Source organism: Myripristis murdjan, chromosome 6, assembly GCF_902150065.1.
Source record: "Myripristis murdjan chromosome 6, fMyrMur1.1, whole genome shotgun sequence".
NCBI classification, from domain to species: domain Eukaryota; kingdom Metazoa; phylum Chordata; class Actinopteri; order Holocentriformes; family Holocentridae; genus Myripristis; species Myripristis murdjan.
Window position 1 is genome coordinate 18,513,133 of NC_043985.1, and position 26,094 is coordinate 18,539,226.

Genomic DNA, 26,094 nt, shown 5'->3' on the forward strand with positions numbered 1-26,094 from the left:
GCTTTTCTCACAGGTAATGGTAGCAGGCTGCATTCCAGTCCATTTAGTGACACCACAGTCCCATGTGGGGTTCTGCCAAAGACTGAGAGGCCAAAGTCTCTGGACTTGTCTGGTGGACAGGGAATGTCTCGGCTTGGTGCCCTCAGCCTCAGCTCTGCTAAACAGAACCACTTAGCTGCAGACAGGCTGCATGGGGTAGAGGAAGAGGAGATGGGGACTGAAGAGAGTAAACAAAAACCCCTGGTGGAGAGGAGTGTCAGCTGCAGCGCTGGGACTGTGAGGAGGACCGGAATCGAGACAGGGTTTGACCCCCTGTCCCTTATGGCGACAGAGGTGGAGCAGGGGTGTGAGGAGGACAACAGTAGCACGCCGACCACACGCCGTGACCTCGCTGAGGAGATTGAGATGTACATGAACAATGTCAACAGCCCTTTGAGCAGCCGCACACCCAGTATGGATCTGCAGAATCCCTCAAGCCCACAGCCCCACTCTGCCTCCTCCCCTCTTACCTCACCCCGACCCCCCACCCTGCTCCGCTCCAATACTCACCTCCCTTTTCCCGTCAAATCCAAGGAGCGGCTGAAACCATCCCCCTCTCTGCCCCTGGGTGTCTGTCACAAAGATAAGGAGAGGCCTCCCTCCCTGGTCTCTCCCTCATCACCCACCCCCTCCACCTCATCATTCTCCATGGACTCACTTTTCACCCCGACTCTGGACATTTTCAAAAGCAGTGTCATATCAGCAGGGAAGGGCGTGGCTGAGAAGGCCAGCCGCCTGTACTCTCGTCTGTCTTCCCAGACCTCACTGACACAGGTTGGTAGCACACTATTATTCACTGACAAATATTCCCAACACAAGCTCTGATATCATCTAAGTGCCTGCATGTTAAAGTCCAGTGATCTTGCAGTGTAATATGAGACAATTTGTAAACCAGACTCTGTGGTGATGGGCTGCACCTCCTCCTCCTCTTCCCGCAGGATGCAAACTGCGACCAGATTAGTGTGTCCTCACTTACCTCAGGAGAAGCAGACGGCTCTTCGCTATTGGATAATGACTCCTATCTGGACCCAGATGGCTTTACCTCGCCCCAGCACGGCAGCGTGTCCCGACTCAGGAGGAGCCCTGTGGGGGGCCATGCCAACCTGGGCAGCCCCAGTACCCCCAACAGAGTGTTCAGACACAACTCCTTCTCTGGTCTGTACCACATCCTTCCTTTTTTAGAATCAGTATTGTTAGAGTGAAACTGCTAGTTTTGGTTTTTGTTGATATATGTGTTAGGAATCTGAACATGACTGGTTTAGAGGAACAACACAGTCTTAATTAATGTAAAGCAGCCTGCAGTGCTTATGAGACCATTTGAAAGATGGAATTTTAATTGTTTACCACCATGCATGTTAGCTCATTCTTTTAAGTGCACTTCTATATCGGTTACGCGGCAAAACATTTCTTGTCAATCTAAATTTAGAGTAAGAGCAGGGCTTAGTGATGCAGAGTTGGCTGTTTGGCTGTGGGAAACTAGGCCACAGACAGGACGGCTGATTCAATTTGACGTCAGCCACAGGCTCTACGTTACACATAGACACGTGCATTCAGACTCACAGGCACACTCACTCACACACACACACACACACACACACACACACACACACACACACACACACACACACACACACAAGCATGCATACCTGCAGAAGACATACAAGACCTGTACTTCAAAGGAAGCCCCCACTGATGACAGACTTTGAGGAATGAGTCGCTGCTAATAGTCTTTTATTTTTACCATAATGCACAGTTTCCCACATTTGTTTTTTTCTCAGCCGGCTAAGTTTACATGAGAGCTGTGGGTTTTGACAGTTGTTTCTATGTATTTGTGTGTCTAATTGAGTAATCCTTCATTGTTTCTAGGTGGTTTGGCGCTTCTCTCCAGAGCTCCTCACACTCCAGATTCCTCCCCCGACACCGGCCGCTTCCACTTCACTCACAACTACACCACAGAAGTGAGTTATGAAATTTAAGAGGAAAAAAATGGATCAGAAATATATCCATCCTGATACCAGTTCAATATGTATGGAATTAATGAATTGCGTGCATTTTGTCTGATGTCTTCCTGCTGCCGTGTTGTGCAGGTGCAGATGTCCAGCTGCTCGCTCTGTAAGACCTGTGACTGTTTGGTGTACGACGAGGAGATCATGGCCGGCTGGACAGCGAATGACTCCAACCTCAACAGCACCTGTCCCTTCTGTGGCACACCTTTTCTGCCCTTCCTTAATGTCGAAATCAAAGACCTGAGACTACTCAGCAGGTTAATGCCCCTCCAACAGACAGATAAACAAATATACAGTCACATACATATGTACATTTAGACACATGCTGATAGAGACAAAATGAAAACTTGAATCCCATCATTTTCATTATTTCACACACAATTCAGTTACTTTAAAAGGCTTAATGTTATTGATCTCAAATAGTATCTCCAGCACTCAATTAGGTTGTCTGTTGTCTACTTTTTTTGGCACACAGTGACACACACACACACACACACAGATACAAACACACAAACATGCACATACACACAGCATTCTCAGTCCCTGTGGCCTCTTTAAACGGATCCACTCTGTGTCTCCCCTCAGGTCTTGTAAAGAAAGTAATCCTGTTACAGAGGAGGACACGTCTGGATCACTCAGTCCCGAGGCCAATGTGTCTGCGGCACTCTGTGAAACTCAATCATCCACAGCTCAGCCACAAGAGCAGGAGAGCGGCGGGAGTGCTGGCCCAGATGTGTTTCCAGTGCCAGCATCAGCCCCGGTGACGGTGCCCTACCTGAGCCCCCTGGTCCTGTGGAAGGAGCTGGAGAGTCTGCTGGTGAATGAGGGAGACCAGGCCATCTCCTCCCCGAGCGTCGTCGACCAGCACCCCATTGTCTTCTGGAACCTCGTGTGGTACTTTCGCAGGCTGGAGCTGCCTAGCAACCTGCCAGCTCTTATCCTGGCCTCCCAGCACTGTAGCCATGGAGACCAGGTAAACACACAAGCATCGTTTGTTCAGCTCGGCCATCTGCAGCTGTGTGTGTAACGATCCATGGACTAAACAGCCATTATTCTATCAATTCTATTTTGAGATAAAGCTGGGTGAAAATCAGCATTACTGACCAAATAACCTCAGTAGTGATTATGTGATGGTTTTGTAGGGTTTACTACTCATCCTTTCATAAGATATTTACACACAAGAGATTTTTGATAAACAAATTAGTAATGTGGAGAGGCCTGGAGAGGCCAATAATGGAATAGCTAAAGCAGTCTAATAAGATTGCAACCTTTAAAATCGGCAAAAGACAACACTTTTCCCATATCACAATAGTATTATATCCAAAATCCCGGACAATATCTAGTTTCATATCACCATATTGTGAGATATGTAATGATGGGTTATTCTTCCATGCTTTTTATTCCCTGTAGACTCCTCTGAGTGTTTCGTCTGAGGACAGCAAACATGTGTTTGTGAGGATCATGTGGGACAACCTGAAGCTGCACCAAGACCAAGTTCAACCCTGCTACGTCCTGTGGAACACACACTGTAGGTTACACATGCACTATAGCCTTTGCTGTGACACTTTGTGATGGAAAATATTGCCAAATGGTGAAATCCCAGTTAGAAAATTGTTCCTCTGGTTCCATAATGCTGGCAAGGTACATTAAGGACAGATGTCTACATGTAAATCAAATACTCCATATGAAGTAACTGGAGAATAGGCGTAATTTATTTCAGACCTCCCACTAATCACACCCCCTGTGACAGTGCCTTGAGCATTAATTTTGAAAGATGGAGATGAATGAGCCTTTGATCGAGGTGACCTACGTCTTCTTCTCCTTCTCTTTGCAGGTGCTAACTCCCTCATACGCTCTGGGCTGTGCGAAGAGGGCCAGCTCTTCACCGTGGAGCTTCTCCAGGGTTTTGTTAGGAGCATTAAGAAGAGTGATGTCTATCAGTCCATGAGCCAGATCATTCAACTCCTGGGGCCTGAGCTGGGTTTTAGGAGACAGAGGTAAAGACACTAGTAGGGCAAGCTCACTTTTTTGTATATTAATAGCACAAACTCATGTGGGAAAGATGATATGAAGTAAAAGTCTAATTGCTTTCCTCTGTCTTAACCCTGAAGGAGCCTGTACCGAGATATACTGTTCCTTGCTCTGGTGGCTTTGGGCAAGAGCAACATTAATATCGGTAAGTTGAAAAGAAAAAAAAGATGCCTCATTTTTCTTTGATTAGAAGCTAGAACTGTGATTTCCCTTCTTAGCCACAGTCATGCCACTTGAGGCTTGTGAATTCAGTAAAGTTCATTTAAAGTAAGTAACCCAACAGTGGGTTGAACCAAAAAGGATTAAGGATTAGCTAGTAATTCTGGTGCACCAAACATGAAAACTAGTTTAAAAATTACCAGGGTTAGATTTCAGTTTTCAATTTTAATCTTGGTTACGCTGATCAGGAAGACCACATTAACTTTTCTGTTCTGTTATGTTAGATATTAAATTAAATTCTGCCTGTGAGGTGATTTGGCAGCATACTGGGGGTGGGTGGAGCAAAATGAAAAAAAAATTCTCATTGTAAAATAAAGGACAGACTCACTCAGAGCTAAATTGTGACTTTCTCTAAATTAGAGAAATTTACTTCCACTACTTCTCCTACTTCTTTGGTGGGATATCAGTGGTGTTGGCCAGTATAACGAAGCTGTATAGTTGCAAAATAAATGTTTTTAATTGAAATTGTTTCTTATAAGGTCCACGTACTACTGTGTTACAAAGCACACTACTTTGTTATTGCCATTTTTCTTTGTTCTCCACCTGTCCCTGAAAATGGTTTATATTTTGTGAAGTCACATACAATTCAGTATAGCAGATAACTTCCCAAATGAAGATTTGTTAAACGGGGTTTAAATTGAAGAGGTGTAACTCAGGTCAGATAATTTGTAATTTCTTTATAGCCCAGATTTTACCATTTTAAACCTACAGTAGATTTACTTAAGTTTTATTACTGTTAATCCTATTTTCATTTAATTCCTATGGTGCAACCCAGTCAAAGCATCATTAGTCTCCACAGGTTTGTCTAACTCTTGTCCTCTCTTGTCTTCTCATCCCAGATGCATTTGACCGGGAGTACAAGATGGCGTATGATCGCCTCACACCCAACCAGGTTAAGCTGACACACAACTGTGACCGGCCCCCTGGCGCGGGGGTCATGGAGTGCAGGAGGACATTTGGGGAGCCCAGTCTGTGAGCTCTCCTTCATGTGGCCCATCACTCTCTTTTAACCACCACCACCACCACCACTGCTGCTGCTGCTTTTTATTTGGACTGCTCTTCAGACTCAGGAAAAGATCACCTGACTGATCAGGCCCAAGCGAGATGGAGCCAGCCCGTAAGCACAATGACAAAATGACACTGCAGGAATTTTCTCCAGGGACCAGGAACCGTTTGAGGTTTTGAGGAACTCACTTGCATTTCCACTGCAGGGACCAGGGTCCAAATTACGTTCCGGGGACATTATTTTACCCCCCAAAATGTCCCGGCTCGGGGGGTTAGTACTTTACTGTAAAGCAGCTGTCATGAGTTGCTGTTGCACTGTTACAACTGAGAGGTGTGGTGCGACTGGCCTTGTGTTTGTAAGTACTTAGAGAATCCTCTGTATTTTAAGTATCACTATCGTAAATGTTTGTACAGCTATAGTCTATTTTATGACTTTGTTTCTGTTGAAGCTGTGAGTACATAATGTAAAAAGCAAATGTGTGGTCATGTCGTCTGAATTCCTCAGTGGTCCTGGCGACCGTGCGAGGAATGTTGTCGAGTGTGTATGGTAATAATTACTTTGAGACATTGTTTTTACAAAGCACTTTTAACAAGATGAGCTCTCGCCGTTTGTTCTCACTTAGATTACAGTGCGGCTCACAAGGCTATGATCAAGTGTGCAGTTTTGTTGGCAGCTACAGCACTTACTGTACTGTCTAATATTACTGGTGCATGCAGCAGCTGAAAGAAATTCCTTCTCATCTGTGCCCTGTAAAGCTGACAGGGCCTGAATACACTAAATTAGAGCTTAAAAACATGAACTTGTTTCTTAATCAAGAGTAGAGTACTCAATTAATCTGTGTGCACAACCTTTATTAATTTATCCTTTTTTTGTACATGTCCTTGATGAACCAAAATAACTTACCCATAAGGGAATAATACTGTTATGATTTATTTACAGCTTTAAAGCAATACCTTTTATAAAATGCTTATTCTGCTGGATAATTGATATGATGTAAGGGACCACCAAGGATAGATTTCCTCAAAAATAGTACAATCATACCAATGGTAGACAAATAAAAAATGAAAATAAATGTTTCTATTGGTTTAATCGACACAATATTTTCATAAAGAAATCAATTTATTTACACTATAATGGACCTAAAAATTGTACAGAGTATTTGATTCTGGTATTTTGTATATTTCCCTTATGGCCTTCATTGTACAGTGTAGATTTCAGCAAATTCACAAACCCATTTTCAAAACACTGCACTGTTTGGTCTTGCATATTGCAAAGGACATTTTAACCACAGCGCATATTATTAAACCGACTGCTCAAATAATATTCCCTGAACAGATACCAGTTCTAGACAGGATTTTTTTGCACTAAGCATAAGAAAGGATACTCAAACTGTTTTGTCAAAGATGTTAAGGTTGAACAACAAACATGTCTCCTAAAATGTACGGGATTAAATCTGATGGTTCACAACGTTAATATTGTGTTCTTAATATCGTTAACTGACAAAAATCTGGCTGTTTTCAAGCCTGTTTGTGGCTCGATGCACCTCACACTGCTCATTCCCAGATTTCCACTACAACAACTCATGATATATAACAGGCTGATCTTTTTTTCTTTCTTTCTTTTTTTTTTTTGAAAGGCTGTGTGCTTGGAATAAACACTTTGACTCATGGTATGTAAATCTGCATTGTAAACCTATGTGAACACCACCTTGTAACCAATGACTACAAAAAAAAACAACAACAAAAAAAAAAAAAAACTGATGACCAAAACATCATTTGATGTCTGTATGTTGTTTACACTGTTGGTCAATTTAAACAATGTTTTTGAAGTATTATTTATCCTTTGTAACACAGATACTAATTTGTATAATTTTTACATAAAAAAATTAATTTTCTGCCTGACTGGATCTATAATTTGTTTTCAATTATAAATAAACACACTTATTCTACGGATGTCAGTGAACAAAGGAATTCATTTTTTCCGGACTGAGCACTGTGCCTAACCTATTTACAAAAAATAAATAAATAAATAACAATAAAAAAACAAGCTGCTGTTCCTCACAGCACAGTTAAGTGGAGCAAGCATGGGTTTGCTAGGTTGAGTTGCATGTTAAACAAAAAGGAATTCAGCAGATGAAAGTGTAAACTTACATATTATACAAAATTCACAATAAGGAACCTCGTAGATTTGACAAATATGCACACATACTAGTTTTCTAATTCCATCCAATAGACCCTATTTTGTAAACCTGCAAAATAAATGTTATCTCCCCCTCAAGTTTTCATTCATATACCTCTGTGCTGCCATTGCACTTTCTAAACTGTTGTATTAGACTGTCCTCTTCAATGGACCTTGTTATTTACCAGTGATGTAAAGCAAAATGTCCATTAAAAGCAGCCATTCTTGTGTAACAAATACTAAGTATGTAACATGTAATGTGTATTTCTGCTGACATCCCAATGTCACTATCAGCCACACAGAGCAACCACTGTTGCTTTGTGAAACAGATTCTGCAGACAGCAAGACCCTCAGCACCACAAAATCCACACACACTTTGGTGTAACGGTGCTGCCGCAGGTCACGAGGCTCTAGTCCACAGTTTCAGATTGATACGGGACAGATAATGATGCGATCCTCAAGCATCACGCTAAGTACCAGGAAGATGATGTACAGCAGGAACATCGTGGCACCGAGAATCTTGTTCATCTTCCATTTACAGGTGCCAATGGAGATGATGACAAAGAGAAGCATGAGGAAAAGCAGCACGATGGCACAGAAAAGCCCATTGCTGCTGACCTGCACCGGAGCCAAACCATGGCTGAGCGAGAACAGGAGCCATGGGATTGGCAGACTTTTTTTTTTTTTTTTTTTTTGTAAAGAAGACAAACAGAGAAGCAGAGAGAGACACAAAAACAAATGTATTAGGTGTCTATATATTTTTTTTATCAGTGTTAAATTTTATGATTATGCCAATGGGGCTTACCCAACAGTGATGTCAAAGATGTTACTGCCCACAGAGCTGGACACAGCCATGTCCCCCAGGCCTTTACGTGCCACAATCACACTGGTAATGAGGTCAGGGATGGAGGTGCCTGCAGCCAGGATAGTCAAGCCCATAATTTCCTCGGAGATGCCAATGGTCTCGCCCACCTAGGGGAATAAACCAATGTTAGGAGAGAGAACTAGTTACAGAAACAGAAAAATGCATTTCTGTAATGCTCCGGATTTTCGAGCCATCACCCCACCAAACCTGAGTGATTCATTTCACTCTTTCAACCTGACTTCAATACACAAATACTCAATTGGTGAGATTTTCAGCATACAGCCTTTCTGTACCTGTCATTTTGGGAGCTATTTTCAAAATAATACATCTTTTTTGTGCAGTCTACACTATGTTTACCCCAATCTTCAGGGAAGTTGTTTTCAAAAGAACATAGTCTATCCTGCCTGTGTGCATGAATATCAACAGAAACCAAGAGAAAACAAAATAAGGAGCATTTCATACTCTCTATCATCCTGCAGCTCTGCACTGAAAATGTTCCTGTTGTAACTCACCTGATGGGCCCACCACACCATGAGGTAGGAGAACACAGCAATCCAGAGAATGGAGCCCAGGAAAGTCATCACAAAGAATTTTTTGTATTTCTGTAGGACAAATAATACAAAATCACTAAAATTGCTAAATTGAGATATTTGAGGTTGCATTATTGTTCTCAGAGGTGAGTGTGGGACTTACAGGGTTGCGAACATCAGGAACCGTGAGCCACAGGGGGAAAACTATGGGCAGCAGGAGCAAGTAGGTGCCTTGTTTACGTCTTGTGTCAGGCCACTCTAAAGACAGAGGCTCATCATTTTCCTCTACCCACTCTTCCTCCTCATCACTGTCATCGTCACTGTCCTCGTCACTGTCCTCGTCACTGTCGTCCTCATCATCATCACTCCCAGAGTCTCCCGAGCCTTCTGATCCACCCTCTCCTGCCGGCTCATCCTCCTAGGATAAAGATAAAGGGGAGATAAAGGCAAAGATCAAAGACACGGGAAAAAACAGCAAAAGCGAGTTAATTTTACTGTGCAAGTACATTGCTGCAATGCTTGTTTTTGCTAAGAATGTGTAACTGCACATTGACTCTTACATAGACAGGTATCATAGAATCACTTCTGTGCTTTTTGTGAACCACCAGGACATAGTTGGCGAGTACCTTCTTGTCCTCTGGCTGATCCTTCTTCTCTGTGTCTTTCGCCGGGGCGGGCTCTGGCTCTTTGGGCTTCTCAGTTTTTCCATCACCTTCCGATAAAAGAGTCAGGAAAATCAGGAGTATTTTTGCCATGTCTTACACAGTGTGCTATCCTCATGCATTTCTACCAATTTAAAAGACCACAGGAGCAATGGAGGACATGTATCAGAGATCTGTACATATTTCTACACCAGTAGTGCCTAAAAGACCCTATGGCTCAATGTATTAGCTCACATAGTGGAGTATAATGGCTGTAATATTTTACAATGCTCTGCAGCCAAGGCAAAGAATGCAACAGTACAATGTGAGAGGCATTACCCAGTGGACAATAGTGTCGACTACTGGCAGCAAAGAGTCCTGCAACACCAGCCGTGCAGTATTCACCACTATGCATATGCAATTTGTTTGCATGTCTGTAGCCATTTAGACAAGCATGAGCAATAGGTAGATATTCAAAACAGTACATGATTGTACTATCATTCTCTGGATAGCATGACAATGACCTTTACACCCTATAAACTGTGTAGAGAGCAATTAGTATCCAGATCTGTGCCTTTTTAACTGGGTATGGTCTGGAGTGTCACAGTGACACAACAGGATTTTAAAATGTCATTGAAAGTCACCTCATCACCATCACATCCTTCTATTTTACCTTCAGTTTTGGCTTTGCTGTCCTTGCTCCCACTGGCCACATTGTTCAGGGTTTCAGCCTTATCCTTAAATTTCCCTACAAACAAGCAAAACAAGAAACAAATTCTGTATAAATCACTTGATCACGTCACACAACCATTTTTACTGTGATATCAAAGACAAAGAATCAATCACATGTCAGCAAATAAGCCATATAGTGTAACATAGTATCTGCAATATAACACCACAAACAGAAGAAGCATGACTCATAAGGCATGAGAAGAAATGAGAAAAGAACAAGATGTACTGCACGGCATAGCACAAAAACTTCTCATGTCAGAATCCTGCTTTTTCTCTGCACTGAACGTCCATAATTTGTATTACCACCATTTGTATTTCCCTTTGAATCAGTGTTTCAGACCAAATATAGACTGCATCTTTTTATATTTTTTTTAAAGGTAAAATCTGCAAGTTCCATGAGATAATGTCACTTGTTTCCAGAATTTTCTTGAATCGAGTGTCATTTTCTCAACACAAGTGGGCTGATTTGCCTTATTCTGCCTTGGTTCAATATGTTTATACTTGTCACAGAAACAAATCCTGATACAAGTGAAACTGCATTGGAAACATCATTGTTGAAGGAGGTGGTGGTTTTGGATAACAGACATTTTATATGCAACTTGCTGTTAAACTCAAAACAAGCCTTCTTTTTATGGTCCACATCATAACAGAAAGTAATGTCATCAGGCACTATGAGTGAACCTTTTTTTTTTTTTTTTTTTTGGACAATCAATTGGTTTTGGAAAAGGTAAGTCACAGCTGTTTTATTATATTGTTTCATGTAACTTAGACACATAGCCACGACCAGAGGTCTCAATGGGCTTCAATGAATGATTGCTGCATTGAGAGAGAAGGAGTGGGTTGCTATAAGGGCTGCTGGCTCTGATCCAGATCTTACAGGCTCAATCAAAAGCTGATTATTGTTGTGGAGTGTATTGTTGCCTGTACGTCAAAAGAGACCAGGCCTCAGGGCCACGGAGACAGACGCAGGGACACATTACCATGCTGCTTGAAACTAACAGAGAAGAACAAAATCATACAACACCACACCTTGAAGCTGACCTCTTTAAATGTAACCTATCTGCTGACTGGTCAAGGAGAAACGAAATCATATCTAAGTTTGCTTCTGACCTAATAGAAAAGTATTGTTTAAAGATAACATTTATGTTGACTTAAAAACTATGGGCATAGATCATTGTATCCCAGGACCCCTCCACTGTGCGAGTGGAACTGGCCATAGAGTGAGGCAGGTATTTATCTGCTTAGTATCAATCTGGACTTAGTGCTACCTTCATTTGGGACACTTTGCTAATCCATTTCACTAAGAGAGGGACGTAGTCACGAGACACTCTCTTTAACAGCAGTTTTCATGGCACACAGAAAATAACAGCATCATTATGGCTCTCTGCGTCATTCATTGGGATGTGGAAGGTACCCACCCTCCCCTAGAGGGTCCAGAGTGTGGATCATAAGTTGGAAGATGGTGTTTCTCATGGTGCTGTTGTGTAAAGAGGCTGAACTTCCCCCTCGCTGAAGGGCTGGCTTCAACTGGGGAAAGAGACGGTTAGGGTCTCAATGGCAACACTCAACAACAGGCAGACACATCAGAAATTAGGTGTGCATGTATTTTTGTTGACAAATGCTTTCACATGTGCAAGTACTTCTGCTGATGGGAAGGGTCAGGATGAAGTTTTTTTTTTTTTTCTTGTTTATCTGTTACCTTTAGCCGGTTCTTGTCGTCTGGAGCAGGTGCGGCATTATCATCACCTTCTCCATCTCCCTGTGTGCAACAATTTTTCCAATGACAATCATTCATGTGTAAAGTCAAACCAAAAAAACTTTCAAGCTGGACCAGTGTCTATATTAGTTTCTATAAATTACAGGCTTATGCATCACTAAAACATATATTTTGTGTTCTGGGGTTGTAGTTTGCATTCTGTGTGAGTAAAAGAGATGCACTCACAAGTCTGAGGTTGTAATTTGGCAAAAGCTATCCTTCAAACCATTAAAATGAAACAAGAATGCTGAAATGTTTTGTGTATCATGCCCTCTAGACTTTACACTACATAAAGTGACTGAGTTTCCCCCCTGGATATCCAGCTCAAGCAGTGTATCCAGCTCACCAAAAGACCCTGCACATGCATGAGCAGCTTCATGTACTCTATATAAAATAAGCCACAGTCACATTTACAAGGGTTAAATACAGCATATATGAATGCTAAATTTTCTCCAGTGATGTAATGCCTCAAAGGATTGAAGTTTGCTGTGGTTGATCAGCTTTGGGTCCCTCAGGCCTAGACTGGTATCATTCCACTCTTTTGCCATGATTTGCACGTACACCTTGCAGGTGGGAGTGGAAATGCCATGACTGATGATTAGTTATGGGACATTGTTCCTCAATAACAATGCACACTGTTTTGGGTTTGTACAGAGTATATAAGAATGAGAATGAGAATGACTAACAAGTCAGCAATCTGTTGTTTTTTTTTTCATATATACTTGGGCTTATGGCATATGGCGCTCCATATGTCACAGCATATGGAGCACCATATTGTTTGATTGTGTTATACTCATTAACATGATGAAATTTCATCTGTCTCAACACTCTTAAAAAAGGTACCTGTGGATAATTTGTTGAGCATCATTGATTCTGCTTATTTTAACTCTCTAAAAGTTACGCATATTCCTATCAAAATTACTGCATATGTTGATCTGGTATCCCTTTGGGCAGTTTTTATTACACCAATGCTGTAACATGTAAGTACAGTAATAAGATATATTAGGCAACTTTAGTCTGAATACCTACAAAATATTTCCTTGATGGTGACTGTTCTTGAGAAAATAACGTTGGCTCCACACTTTGGCAAACCTTGAACAATATAAAAAAAAAAAATCTAACAATAAATGGAGTGTTATCTTTACTCATAAGAATACATACCTTTTCGGGCTCCTCCACGGCAATGACTCTGACAATGCTCTGGTGTTTGTGGAGTTGGGCCTTGAAGGACTTCTCTATTTCAACATTGTACTTCATAAAAACCACATATGAAGTGTAACCGCCCACCAGCAGTACGCTTTCCCACCACATTATGAAATTGTCCAAGAAGAAGATGATGAGCAAGATGAGGTCAAAAATGTAAAAGGACACATCTCTGAAAAGCGGCCACCAGGTCAAATGGAGAATCTCATGAGAAAATAAAGCACACATGCCTATTACAAACAAAATGTTGAAGACTGCAGAGCCCACGATGGTGCCGATGCCCACGTTGCTGTGGGCGATGAAGACGCCTATCAAGGAGGTGAAAAGCTCAGGGGCAGAGCCACCGGCAGCCATGAAAGTGGCCCCTGCAACATCATCAGAGATGGCTAACTTGTCTGTGATTACCCCAAGGGCAGGAACAAAGAACTCATCACACACAATGGCAAGTGCTACAAACATGTAAATCATCCCAAAAATGTGAAGGGCCACCCAGCCTCTCCTGCGGTCTTCAACAGAGAAGAGATCTGGGGGGTATTCACCCTTTATGTGTGGAGCTTCACCAGGAGGGGCCGGGGGAGGAAGGGTAGCGGCGATGGTGGTGGTAGCGGGTTCTGGTGGCGGGGTCACCGGTAGGGGTGTCTCTTGTGGAGGCTCAGGAGCCACATAGATGCAGTGCACAATCGTCCGGTTTGTAGTGGGTGATAGTGGGGATTCAGTGGTGGTGGTGGTGGTGGTGGTAGTGGTGGTGGTGGCAGTGGTGGTGGTAGTGGGGGATGCTTCAAAATCTAAAGCTGTGTCAGTATGATGTGTCGTGGGCACCTGTGGCGTTGTTTGATCCGTGAGCTCTAATGCATGCGTTGCAGTGACGGGTTCCTCCAGCGCCTGAGCTTCCACTGTAACCTCCTCAGCCCCGTCTGCTGAAGCTTCTCCAGAGTCCTCTCCAATCTGAGGCATGGGCAAAGGCCCAGACAATCTGGCACTGATGGTCAGCTGGTAGAGGGTACAAAGGAAAACCCCAGAGAGAAGAAACAGCACCCGGCTCAGCTGCAGTCGCTTCTTTCGTGTGCAATGCATTTTCCCCACGGAGCAATGGCAGTATTGGCTATGGAGAATTAGGCTGCATAAATGGGCAGTGGTAAAGGGAAAGTCCAATTCTCTCCCCCAAAAAACATGGGGTGATAATATTAAAGATTCCAATGGTGCGATTCATGTCATATCCTTGGATCGTTGGAAAGCCCAGCCTGTTGTACATAAAGATAAGAATTAGTCATAACATGATGACTTGTAAGCAGCAGGTGGCATGCCAGTTATAGATGTACAAAACACTCAACAACTTGAAACAGAATGGTCTGATATAGAGCTGCTGAAAAACACAGTGGAAAAACACGTAGTTATTGAAAAAGATTAACATCAAAAAGAGCAAATTACAAAAACATGCACAGAAAGAACAAACAACTAGGTGATAAAAGAGAATGAGCATAGAGTGATAGAAGGTAATGCGGTAGGACGTTCTATTAACTAACTACATCAACGAGTACAAACAACATATTACATTTTCATGAACCCAAAGTGCTTGCAGATGCAGGCTTACCTCTGACTGGATATTTTGAAATATCAGGAATGCAGCAATCTCCAACGGTATAGATTCCCACAGGTGGGAACAGTAACACAGTCCAAACTATTGTGAATGGCCAGAGGGTTATGTAGGACGCAGGACAGGTCTTCACCATGGATCAGCATAATACCTAATACCTGAAGTCTTCTAAGAGGATTATGTGCATTGTCTCACTCTCACTTTATCATGCCCCTATCACTTATAATATTTATTTTTATTGCATAATGAAATGCTGATTATACAATTACATATGATTACAAAACTTTAGCCTGAGTTTAAATCTTTTTTTAAAATGAAGCCTGTGACTGATAGTTCAATAATAATTTGATGACAATGAAACAATGATAATAACTAAGTGTAAGTACGAATTCAAGGTTTTGTCTTTGTAGATTCAAACTATTGCCTAAACTTTATAATACGCATAGAGCAATTATATTCAACATTTCAATTAGGACATATCTTAATGAATTTGCGTAATGTTTTTTTTTTCTTCCAGCACGAAATATGCAATTTCAAGGGACTCACTTATCAACTCGGAACCATGTAATCCAAGAGAGACTGTATTCGACCGGACGGAAACGGCGGTGCACAACACAAACACTGAATGGCAGTTGAAACATTGATAGGCACGTATAATTCTTTTTTTTCCTGCAGATAAAGCCTTTAAAATATAGCTTAAGTTGTGTTAATTTCTTAATTACTTGCATTCATTCAATAGTAACGAATATGCTACGTCTGCTCAGGCGTTTTTTTCCAGCGCTAAACCATGCTAAGTGTAGTTAGCCGAGTTGGTTAGCCAAAGCTAGGCTAGCTGTCGGTGATTTGTTGCTGTCCTGCTAGCTTCCTCGTTTGAAATAAGCCAACTTTGTAACCACTAAACATGCTGTTTTCTCTTTCTCTCTTCATATTGGAGCCAACATTAACGCAGTTATAGCAACGTAACTTAGTGACAGATAGGGGTAACATTGTCTTCCCAGGTCTCATAAGTGATGGGAGCTTATTAACAAGTAAAGTGGCACTTGTGTTGTTGGTGTGTCAGTGATCACTTCTTACTGTTCCGTTCATTAGGAGTGAGTTGGAGGTCCCTCTAAGCAAAGTGTGATTATAGGGAAACAAACTGCGGGAGTGAGCCATGCCTACCGTGGTCTTAATGGACGTGTCTCTGTCCATGACACGGCCAGTGTCACTGGACGGCAGCGAGGATTTCCAGAGGAAGAACCTGGCTGTCCACGGACTCACCATGTTGTTTGAACACATGGCTGCAAACTACCGCCTGGAGTTCACATCACTGGTGGCCTTTTCTTCCCTCTGGGAGCTCCTGGTACCTTTCACCAGAGATTACAACGCCTTGCAGGTACAGCATGCCACATAGGGAATGTGCTGTGTTGCTTGCATTGTCTTTGTTTTGTTTTGCACTTGTCTTTGTTGACAGTGGGCTTATCTCTGACTTTCAGTTGCTGATGGTTTGTCTACATTTTGTCTTTTCCCTTTCCTTTGCAGGAGGCTTTAAGCAACCTGGAGGACTACGACAAAACCTGTGTTGAATCGGCTCTTCATGGAGTCAGCAACATTGTGCAGCAGGAGTGGGGAAGCTCCTGTCCCTGCCAGGTATTTTGTTAAGTTCTTCCATTTTGTCATCACAGTTCTGACTGACTAAAGGTGGGGCATGGTCAAAATGTTTTTCCATTGCAACTTAGGCTTCTTGTCTTTGTTGTTGTTGGGTTATATGTATGTACTTCATGTTCTTGTCCTATAGGTGGTGCTGGTAACAGATGGATGTCTTGGTATAGGAAAGGGCTCTTTGCGCCATTCTTTCCACACACTGAAGCAGCGAGGAGATGACAAGAAGTTCCCACTCCCTTTCCCTTTTCCAGCCAAACTGTTCATTATGTGTGTAGCCAATGCTGAGGAGGTACAGAATCATCCCATTTTTGTTGGCTTAAATTTTTCAAATTTTTGGTTATGAGGAAAATCAGAGCCAGATGTAGCCCAGTTTAGCAAGAATGACCTCAAGATGTTGTTTTGGCTTCTTTGTAATTAGTCTAAATATGAATATGACCAGTGCGGAACTTTGGAGGAAATCTTGACCAGATACCTTGTAGCAAGAAGCAGCAGGTTAAACATGAGATCTTCTTCTGGGAAAAGTGTGTGTCAAACATGTGACTTTTTTTTTTTTTTTTTTTTTTTTTCTTACCAATTTGTAATCCTTTTTAAATAATATTCATTTCCCAAATTGGCTTTGTTTAGTTAGAATGAAACATATTCTCTAATGTGCACCGTCATTTGTAGATCTGGTGAGTCATTCATCCTTCTGTGTAAAATTGAAACCTCTTGAGGTTTTTGACATCACCAGAGGTAGTGCAACAGCTGTAACAAATGTGTTGCCCTCTCTCTTTCATAATTGCAGTTAAACATGACTGATGCCATGGAAAACTTGGAGGAACTACTTCATCTTAACGGAGGGGAGGGACAGATCTTCACCATGGATGGGCCTCTGTGCCTGAAGAGTGTACAGACCATGTTTGGGTACAACATTGTTAAAGATGTGTACATGTTACTTTCCCTGCCTGATCTGAAGAAAACACTTTTTTTTTTCTTTACTTTGTGGCTCTAAGATAGTGCAAGTTGTGACATTAAATGAAAAATACAAAAATTACAATCAATGCCTCCATACAACAGGGGCACTAAAGTCCTGACGGTGGAGTAAGTCTAGACACTGTTGCCAGGTAGAAAGACACAAGGCTGTAGAGTTCATATGTTTAATTTTGAGAAGTAGCGCCCTCTGTCCTTTGCGTTTGCAGGAAGCTGATTGATCAGGCGTACTCTCCCTTCCATGCTGTCCTTCACTGTGGGAACCTGTCCTCAGACGTCCAGGTCTTCCCTCGGCCGGAGCCTGTGGTGGTGGACGAAGAGGTGGAGCCCATGCCCAGAACAGTCAACACAGGTACCCAGCTGGCTTTGAAGTATTTTATACTTGACAATTTATTGTGTATGACTTATTATTTTTTCCTTATGTTTGCAAATATTATGTGTTGCAGATTTGGAGATTGTGGGCTTCATTGAGATTGGGGACATTTCCAGTCCTCCTGTCATATCCAGACACTTAGTACTACCTATTGCTGTAAATAAAGGTTTGTGTTGAATATATTATTTTGTATTTTATAGCAATGCCATACAGTAATACACAAATCAGCTCAGCTGTGCCACGGCATCAGATTTGTAAACATCACCGCATGACAGGTTGGTTGTCCTGTGCATTTTATGTTTCATTCCAGAGGTGGATGAAGTTGGCACAGGGGCCACAGATGAGCTTGAGGAGGAAGCCTCAGCCAGTCAGATGGCAGGGAAGAGTCCAAATTTCTGTGTGCTGTTACATGGCAGCCTGAAAGTGGAAGGCATGGTGGCACTGGTGCAGCTGGGGTGAGATGCTACATGGTTATTTACCTTTAAAACACAATTCAAAGAGATATATTTAGAAGTTTTTAGAGTGTTTAGATGTTAGTTGATTACATCAGAGTAAAATGAGATGAAACATTTTGTTATGATTGAATGGCCTCAATCTTTTGTCTCTTTTTTTGTTCCAGGCCTGATTGGTATGGCATGCTGTACTCTCAAGCAGACAGCAAGAAGAAATCAAATCTGATGATGTCTCTGTTCGAGCCTGGCCCAGAGCCTCTACCTTGGCTGGGCAGGATCTCACATTTGGGGCCAATCTCAGGTAGCTTCCCCCTTCCTACTGTGCATGCCAGGGAGTCTGGTTTCTCTGGAGACACATTTTGAACAAGCTCATCACAAGCTTTCTCAATGTTACTTACAAATCCCTACAGGGCTTTGACCACAAATGAGCAACTCAACACTAGATCACATACGGCAGAAAATGTATGCTGCTTTGCCCTCTAGGGGGTTGAAACTTTCAGGCATGTTGCACTTCTGGCTGCAACCAATCAGTGATGTGTCACCAGATAGAGGAGAGGTCTGTGTGGGTGTGTTAGCTGAAGACCTGACAGGATTTCACACCGTAATCCCTCATTCAGTTACCTGTTAGAATTTAGCACCATTGTTACACAAACATGTTGTAAAACCCTCTAGTTTTATGTGACAGATGACACACTAACCCACATTAAGGTAAATGACCATTCACCCCTGTGATCAAAGGCTTCTGTGTACATAATCAAGTAGTTAATAATTGACACACACTCTCCTTTACAAAGCTCAACTGCTTGTGATTGCTCTGATTTCACAAACATTTGTCTTTATTTCAGAGGCTGCTGAAAATCCCTATGGTGAGGATGACAGTAAAAGTCCTTTCCCTGTGCAGCCCCAGATCAAGCGGAGCTATGCCCAGAATGTCACTGTGTGGATTAAGGCCAGTGGGCTACAGGTAAAGGCTGTCAGTTAGAGAATCACTGCATGGATGTATTGTTGTCTTTGGTGTTGGGTGTGTGAAGCTGAAACTGGTTTATTATCACAAAACCCCTCTGACTGATCATACTGACTGAGCATAGTCACATTATTGCACCCTAGCTGTGCTCATCAATAACCCAGTGATTGATTTGAAGAAATGGAAGTAGTAATTTGAAAATGTTGAACACTGAATAAAGTCATTTTGGGGTTTTCATTGTCTCTGATATGGCTGTTATCATCCCACAGACTGATGTGCAGAAGATCCTGAGGAATGCAAGGAAACTGCCTGACAAGACTCAAACCTTCTACAAGGTAAGTACTCATTAAAATTGGTTAAACTTGATGTTTACTAAATAAGAAGTTGGGTTACATTTATTTTTCATCTGATCTTTCAGGAGCTGAACCGCCTTCGGAAGGCTGCCTTAGCTTTCGGTTTCTGGGAGCTCCTGAAGGGAGTTGCTGATCTGTTGGAGAGAGAGTGCACGTTGCTCCCCGACTCGGCCCACCCAGATGCCGCCTTTCAGCTATCCCATGCTGCACAGCAACTCAAACTGGCCAGCACTGGTGATTCTCAGTATGCTGCGTTTGATCACAACATTGTTCCCATGCACACTGACTTCTCAAGTTGAGTCAGAAAGAATGGACTAAAATATGGCAGTCTTTATGAACTCACTGCTGGATAGTCAAACGGGAACAAGGCTCTGTGTGTGTGTGTGTGTGTGTATAGCCCATGTGCAGCTACACTACCATGAAGGTAGTACCTGGTGTACGATCAAAGTTAAATTAAGTCATCTACAGGCTGTTTGCAGAGCTAGTAAATGTTTCAAATGATACTCAGACTGATTAGTCAGACTCCTCAGTGATGCTGCCTGAACATAGCAAAACCTGCTTTCACCAACAGGGTCCATGGTTTTGTTAAATGATGATGTACATATGTCTTTTTTTATTAATGTTATGTTAAATAGAATCTTGTAATAAACTGACCAAGTTTAAACTTTTTGAACATTTTTTATTCAGTGTCAAACCACTGTCACATAACAGGAAAGGTTGGAGATTTGACAATACTGTTGGTATTCAAAATACAAGTTAACTGTCAAAATAAGGGAACACCTGAGCAAAGGAGGGACACAAATTATATTCAAAGCAGGTGGAGTCAATGATACTGGATTACAGGTGGAGCTAAACATAACAAAGCTGGTCTGACATGCTATGGTGCGGGCCTTTCTACGCTGACTGCATTGGTACAGGATCATATAGGATGACAGTCCCAATTCACAAAGCAGTAGTGGTTACTTAATGGTTTAGAGGTGCACTATGCAAAATCTAAGGTTGATTCAACTAAGGAGCATTTAGATTCACCGACAAATATGGAATAGGCATGGAATTTGTCAGTGAATCAAGCTGATGAAAACAAATCTCAAATTCTATGCTTACTTTTGTTGGTTGAGTCTCAAAGTCCCTATTTCAACACAACTGCAGATAGTGTATCTTTAATAAACACAAACCTAATGTGTAAGATGTGTCATGCCAGTTTACAGCAACCTCTGGAGTGTCACCTAAGACAATATTTGCTGCAGTATCCTTGATTCCAGCAGTCACCTGTATCTTTTCCCTGAGATTTGGGGGGATGTTTCATATATAAGGGTTATGGACATTTTTCAATTTATTTCTCTCTTACTTCATTTCGCACCAGTTACTTCAAGTCACACCAACAAGTTTCCTTCTTGATGCTTGTTGTGATCCATTCAGCAAATAATGCTACAGTATAAAAAGAAAAACATGGGTAATCAAATTCTATGGCTTACAACTAATTTCAAATTAAAAGATCACCAATGATTGAGATGCAAACAGTATAATGAAATGTATATAAAAGTCGTGTTAATGTAGGATGTTTACAATCATGAATGAAGTTTCAGTGAGAACAGAAAGACAGAAAAAGACGACTTCATCATAAGGAGACGTAGGACTCAGAGTGGAGCACGTAGATGATGACGGCTTTATTTTAATCTGAGTCCCGGCACTGTGCAGGCAGCAGAGGTGTTAGAGCAGTTTTGTTGATGCTGAGCTTCAGTTTGCTTTCCTCTTCTTGGTGCGGAAACGCCTCTTCCTTTGCTTGTAGAGATGGCGGAAGTTGATAAATAGTCCTGATAAAAAAAAAAATTAAAAAACTTTACGCCATGGCCTTGACTGAGAAAAATATTCTTCTCAGAGTGTGTGCATGTGGAAGACTCACCCAGAAACATGAGGACAAGATAGATGTGCAGCACGTGAGAGAAGCTGATCGATGTGCCTATGGCTTTAGGCAGAGGAATGCTGAAGAGTTTAGTCTCATCAAAGATAGGAATGGACTGTATCACAGCAACAGCTATATGAAATAGGGAGACAAGCAAGAAGATTTTTAAGAAGACTGGACCTCATGGCTTTAATTTATAATTTCTGCATCATAATTTCCATCACTGGAAAAAAAAATGTTTTTGCTAGGGTCTACCAAATGTTTTCTTATGTATGGAAGTAATAATTTATAGGCCAGTGCCTCTCTGTGTCATCACAATACTTCATTTATAATGACACACAGTTTACCTTTATCAAAAAATTGCAGCTCCTGGATATTGGTTATGGGAATTGGACACTGCACTATGCCATATTGCAATTTCATAATATTTTTGATTAAATGTTCATGCCTAATTTTTAATACTGGTATTTACATAAGTATTTTTCAGAGAAGACAATGCAAGCTCACCTTCAGCTAAAACACCTAATGGGTACAGCGGTATCCAGATTGTGTACCTTAGCCAAGTGAGGATCTTCCACTCTGTATCAAAACAGCCCAGCATGTAAAATGGATACCTAAGGGAAACAATATAATCTCTAAGATGAGAGCCATTCTCTGAAAATGCAGAAGCCGCACACACTTGTATTGCTTGCAGTATTGTTGATAGCTCTGTTACAAACTGCTAACAAACCAATATAGGATACAAAAGACCACAATTCAGTACATTTTAGTGTTATTTGAAGATTAATGCCTATATTGGAGACCATCCTTTGACTCGGAATTGAAAAATACATCCCTGCTAATGGGGTGACAATGAATCCTAATGAGCAGTAATAACCCTAACATGAGCAATGATATGTAGATGGTCACTCACCTAAAAATCTCAATGGCACTCCATAGATAGAATACGAAGAACACGACTGGCTTGTTATGCATTTCCTCCAAGCTACCAAAAATGATGAAGAGGATAAAATTCCTTCCAACCACCTGGAGATAAAAGCACACACACAAGCTACAGTAACATCCCGATGTAATTATGCCAGACAATCTACTGGCACTGCATTGGTGACAAGGACAGTATGTGTTAAAAGCATGTGCAAGATTTAAACTATGACAAACGAACATCCACTACCTGAATAAGAGTTGGAATGACACCCGTCCTGACGACACCAAAAGCAGCGTTGAGGACCTCTACTGCTGCCAAGATCTGGCAGAAGAACATTACGTCCGAGATGGTGTAAAATGTGTCATACAGAGAATCTGAAACGAGAGGAAGTGTGGTGTATGGTGGTCTTATAAAATTATGGCAAAACAAAATGAGATCTTTGAAAGAAAATATATAATGACAGGAAAACCAATGCTAAGCAACAGTTGTGCTGTGCATCCTCACCTTTGCCAAAGATGAAGAGCCGCACAGTCATGTTGACAAAGATCCAGGAGAAGCCGAGGAACTGTACCAGGTTATATATGAATAAAAATCCTGTCTTCAGACTGACAAACTCTGAAAAGAAACCATATCAAAATGAACACGGAAGCAAACCGAACAGACAAACTGAACAAACCAATGCTTACCCACTGCAAAAAAATACCCTGTTGAAGTGCAGAATTAATCATTTTTTGGCAAATAAACCAAGAGCTGTCTTTCAAATTGTATACTTGGTCACAGTTAAACTAATTTGTTGAGTATTTATATTGTTATATAAAGAGCAAGCTACTAGTTCTGCCTCATTATGTATAGCTAATGGATTTGAAAGGTAGCTTCAGCATCATCTAATTAAACAGCCTATTAACCAGTCAGTGTGATCTGTACAAAGGAAACTAGATAAATTGCAAACCTTATTCATACTTTTAACTAAAAAAAAAAAATAGGCGCTTTCATTTTCCTCCATCTACAGTGATTTTCACTGGCCTCAAACAGCCTGGGGCAGCGGTATCCTTGAGGTTATGAGGAAAAATACTATAAAGCTACTTTGAAGAATTCGTGGAAACATCTTGCAACAATAACTCGGTTTTTGAAATGTCTGAAATTTTCCCTCACGTATGCCACATTTTCAAGTGTTTTAAAGTGCAATTCAAGATGAAACCACTTGATAGCATGTTTTTTTTTTTTTTTTTTGTTACAGTGCCATATTTTGTACTCACGATTCTCTTGATTCCTTGAAGCCTTCAGCCTGTTCTTTCTCTCCTCCTTTGAGTAGGAAAAAAAGACAAAATATGTGAAAAGATGTTGAATATACCTGTATATGAATTCATGGGCAGGGGTGTGCATGCTAAAAAGAGAGATCCTGTAATTTCACCTTTTCACGGATCTCCATCTCAGCATCTGACTCTTCCAGCCAGCGGTCAAAGTCAGGTGCCAGGAAGATCGGCTTGCGCTCCTTTGTGGTCAGTCTTTCCCACCATCCACGCTGCTGTTTTCTCACTGTAACATTCACCTGGCGCTGCGTGGATTTGTGGCTCACCTGGGCACACACACATTCATTTTGGTGAGCATAATCAGTATAGTTAGAGGGGGGGGGCAAACAGGGACAGTAAGTTTCTGTTCAGCTCGATAAACCCATTTCATGGCAGGTACACACCTGTGGCTTCACAGGCAAAAGGAACTCCAGACTGAACTCGTATTCATTTTCTCCTTTTGCCCCATGACCCTGGGCTAGAAACAAATGCAAATACAAAAGCTCTGGGTCATTAGCTTCCTGCTTTCCCCATAACCAAATGTGCATCAAGTTCCACAGAAATACTCACTGTATCTCACCTCTAAAGTGAAGGACATTTTCATGCACATGGACCTGAATATTCTGCAAGAAGAAGCACATACGCAGAAAGTTACTGGAAAACAAAGAAAAATAAAACACTGTACCATATATGAAAGCTTACATTAACAACAAGAAAGTTAATAATATAATCCAAATGACAAAAAAAAATGTTGCCCAGTGAATTATGAACCGTAACAGCTATCTATCCAGTCCATCTCAGTCCAGGAAACTGAGCTGTTTCACAGTGTTAGCCCACAGTCTCAGCTCTAGTCTCAGTCACTGGCAAAGTAAAGTAAAACAAGTTTAGGAAGATCCCATATGCATTTAAGAGCTTCTTCCTGGACAGCACGTTACATTATTTCAAATGAATGACACATGTGACAGTATGCATGTGGTTGCTACTTTTTGCAAAGTGTGTGTGTGTGTGTGTGTGTGTGTGTGTGTGTGTGTGTATGTATGTGTGTATGTATGTGTGTGTTCAGCCTGGTTGATGGGTTCAACTTGAGAGAAGGTGGCAGGCCTGGACCAGGGCTTAGTAAAGCCACACTATCAATCCGTAGGATCTCTCTTCAGACGGTTAATATGCAAATTACACAACGTAGCTCTTCCAAAGAGCTAAAGCCCGTGCATTACAAAATACCCAAACATTCATAATAAGAATTAAATACGTGTTAAATTAACCACATACCACTTTACAAGTGTACAATAAAAGGTGGGCGCAGAAAATCTGTATGATAACAGATTAACAAACTCCAGCTCACCTGTGCGTCTATCAGCTCCACTCGCAAGTAGATTTCTTCATGGCGCTGTGCCCAGTACACGAGCGGCGTAAGTGTCATTGTTTCGTTTTGCGCAGCTTTATTTATAACAGGAACAAACAAACAAACAAAAACAAAAACAGCTGGAGACGAGAATGAATGAAGTACTCAAATTACATGCTATCCGGTCTGTGCACCGACGATGGATAGCCAGAATATTCTACGGACGCGCTCGCTCGCTCTCTGTCAGTAAAACAACGTGCTCGTGCACGAGGCGGAGAGGTTGGCCTCCTCCTCTCTGGTTGGCTGGCCGTCTCTGTTTACGGAAGTGGTAACGAGGAAGTGGTTTAAGCGAGCTCTCCTAGCAGTAAATTAAGAAACTCTGATAGAATACTGAAATAACTGAGCTACACGTGCAGAAGGACACGTGCACACAGTTCTGCTCTGATATTTGCCACATGACCAGACTTGGTCAGTGTTCAAGAGCATTAGTGAGAAAAGGAAGTGTGTCAGTAGAGGGTGAAATTGTGGTTTAAAAAAAAAAAAAAAAAAAAAAAAAAGACGAATCAGCCCTTGATGCAGAGTTTACAGTGATGGAGTTAAAACTAGCCTTGTGCTACGCTTTACAAAACTACTTTAGGAAGCAGTTAAGATTATACTTGGACTGTTTAATAAAAGTTGGAGAGAAGAAAATATGTCTAGATGCTGGATTTTGCCACTTAATAAACCTGGTAAAGACCCTGTAGACCCTAGTCTAGAGGCTAGACAGGCCCATAACATTGACCTCATATCATCACGGAGTGAGTAATGAAATAAAGACCTTTAAAATGAAAGAAATGATGGCTGTTGCCTGTTTCGATGTGGGAAAAGCTTGAGATCCCATGTGGAGAGAAGGCCTGCTGGTCTGGCTGGTCAGGCTCAGTGGGTGGTGGTGGAGGACTGCACAACAGGGCATTGCAGTGTTTTATCAGATAGAAAGTTGAGGTCGGGGCTGATATATGAATGGGCATTTAAAAGGTAGATTATTGATTTAATGACAGCAGTGATATGTAGTTAAAATATGTATATGTATTTTCTTTCTTA

The 26,094-nt window shown here is 41.6% G+C and overlaps 4 protein-coding genes across 12 annotated transcripts in view; 2 read left to right on the forward strand and 2 right to left on the reverse strand.

The window, feature by feature from the left end:
• Positions 1 to 7,035, forward strand: part of dennd4a (DENN/MADD domain containing 4A) — a 27,381-nt gene extending 20,346 nt beyond the window's left edge. For all 3 annotated transcript variants that reach the window (XM_030054029.1, XM_030054030.1, XM_030054031.1), the window contains 9 exons: positions 14 to 813; positions 978 to 1,194; positions 1,906 to 1,997; positions 2,127 to 2,302; positions 2,631 to 3,018; positions 3,456 to 3,573; positions 3,880 to 4,042; positions 4,157 to 4,221; positions 5,135 to 7,035. In XM_030054029.1, the coding sequence (XP_029909889.1) occupies positions 14 to 813; positions 978 to 1,194; positions 1,906 to 1,997; positions 2,127 to 2,302; positions 2,631 to 3,018; positions 3,456 to 3,573; positions 3,880 to 4,042; positions 4,157 to 4,221; positions 5,135 to 5,271 (2,156 nt within the window). In that variant the 3' untranslated portion in view covers positions 5,272 to 7,035. The remainder of the gene's footprint in view (positions 1 to 13; positions 814 to 977; positions 1,195 to 1,905; positions 1,998 to 2,126; positions 2,303 to 2,630; positions 3,019 to 3,455; positions 3,574 to 3,879; positions 4,043 to 4,156; positions 4,222 to 5,134) is intronic.
• slc24a1 (solute carrier family 24 member 1) lies at positions 6,370 to 14,933 on the reverse strand. 4 transcript variants are annotated; one of them, XM_030054036.1, is made up of 10 exons: positions 14,798 to 14,933; positions 13,165 to 14,447; positions 11,947 to 12,006; positions 11,666 to 11,774; positions 10,189 to 10,263; positions 9,501 to 9,586; positions 9,038 to 9,292; positions 8,857 to 8,946; positions 8,285 to 8,451; positions 6,370 to 8,152 (listed from the first exon to the last, which is right to left on the reverse strand). In XM_030054036.1, exons 2-10 carry the CDS (start codon positions 14,278 to 14,280, stop codon positions 7,903 to 7,905), a joined length of 2,208 nt encoding a protein of 735 aa, XP_029909896.1. In that variant the 5' UTR covers positions 14,281 to 14,447; positions 14,798 to 14,933; the 3' UTR covers positions 6,370 to 7,902. The 4 variants fall into 4 exon arrangements, with proteins under 4 accessions (XP_029909896.1, XP_029909894.1, XP_029909895.1 ...); XM_030054034.1 differs by having other exon boundaries at positions 9,435 to 9,586; XM_030054035.1 differs by having other exon boundaries at positions 9,501 to 9,589.
• A 91-nt stretch (positions 14,934 to 15,024) lies between these two features.
• Positions 15,025 to 20,213, forward strand: ints14 (integrator complex subunit 14). 2 transcript variants are annotated; one of them, XM_030054037.1, is made up of 13 exons: positions 15,025 to 15,178; positions 15,318 to 15,447; positions 15,890 to 16,175; positions 16,322 to 16,429; positions 16,578 to 16,733; positions 17,229 to 17,347; positions 17,623 to 17,765; positions 17,860 to 17,952; positions 18,097 to 18,241; positions 18,406 to 18,539; positions 19,084 to 19,202; positions 19,472 to 19,537; positions 19,621 to 19,854. In XM_030054037.1, the coding sequence occupies exons 3-13, from the start codon at positions 15,954 to 15,956 to the stop codon at positions 19,852 to 19,854; spliced, it is 1,539 nt and encodes a 512-aa protein (XP_029909897.1). In that variant the 5' UTR covers positions 15,025 to 15,178; positions 15,318 to 15,447; positions 15,890 to 15,953. The 2 variants fall into 2 exon arrangements, with proteins under 2 accessions (XP_029909897.1, XP_029909898.1); XM_030054038.1 differs by lacking the exons at positions 15,025 to 15,178; positions 15,318 to 15,447 and having other exon boundaries at positions 15,954 to 16,175; positions 19,621 to 20,213.
• Positions 20,214 to 25,937, reverse strand: hacd3 (3-hydroxyacyl-CoA dehydratase 3). Of its 3 annotated transcripts, none has more exons than XM_030054040.1 (11): positions 25,832 to 25,937; positions 24,253 to 24,295; positions 24,077 to 24,150; positions 23,795 to 23,959; positions 23,640 to 23,685; positions 22,888 to 22,998; positions 22,630 to 22,757; positions 22,372 to 22,484; positions 21,966 to 22,072; positions 21,459 to 21,590; positions 20,214 to 21,369 (listed from the first exon to the last, which is right to left on the reverse strand). In XM_030054040.1, exons 1-11 carry the CDS (start codon positions 25,892 to 25,894, stop codon positions 21,293 to 21,295), a joined length of 1,059 nt encoding a protein of 352 aa, XP_029909900.1. In that variant the 5' UTR covers positions 25,895 to 25,937; the 3' UTR covers positions 20,214 to 21,292. The 3 variants fall into 3 exon arrangements, with proteins under 3 accessions (XP_029909900.1, XP_029909899.1, XP_029909901.1); XM_030054039.1 differs by lacking the exon at positions 25,832 to 25,937 and adding an exon at positions 25,015 to 25,273; XM_030054041.1 differs by lacking the exon at positions 25,832 to 25,937 and adding an exon at positions 25,015 to 25,063 and having other exon boundaries at positions 24,243 to 24,295.
• Positions 25,938 to 26,094: the final 157 nt, after the last annotated feature.

Excerpts from the sequence above, each read along its gene's own strand:
- slc24a1 (XM_030054032.1), bottom strand. The coding sequence starts at position 14,280 with ATGCATTGCACACGAAAGAAGCGACTGCAGCTGAGCCGGGTGCTGTTT. Across the intron at positions 11,775-11,946 it reads ACGACAAGAACCGGCTAAAG|TTGAAGCCAGCCCTTCAGCG; the intron begins GTAACAGATAAA and ends CTCTTTCCCCAG. Across the intron at positions 10,264-11,665 it reads TCTGGACCCTCTAGGGGAGG|GGAAATTTAAGGATAAGGCT; the intron begins GTGGGTACCTTC and ends GCTTGTTTGTAG.
- ints14 (XM_030054037.1), top strand. The coding sequence starts at position 15,954 with ATGCCTACCGTGGTCTTAATGGACGTGTCTCTGTCCATGACACGGCCA. Across the intron at positions 16,176-16,321 it reads GAGATTACAACGCCTTGCAG|GAGGCTTTAAGCAACCTGGA; the intron begins GTACAGCATGCC and ends TTTCCTTTGCAG. Across the intron at positions 16,734-17,228 it reads GTGTAGCCAATGCTGAGGAG|TTAAACATGACTGATGCCAT; the intron begins GTACAGAATCAT and ends TCATAATTGCAG.
- hacd3 (XM_030054039.1), bottom strand. The coding sequence starts at position 25,092 with ATGACACTTACGCCGCTCGTGTACTGGGCACAGCGCCATGAAGAAATC. Across the intron at positions 22,485-22,629 it reads TCATTCCAACTCTTATTCAG|GTGGTTGGAAGGAATTTTAT; the intron begins GTAGTGGATGTT and ends TTTTATCTCCAG. Across the intron at positions 21,370-21,458 it reads TCTTGTCCTCATGTTTCTGG|GACTATTTATCAACTTCCGC; the intron begins GTGAGTCTTCCA and ends TTTTTTTATCAG.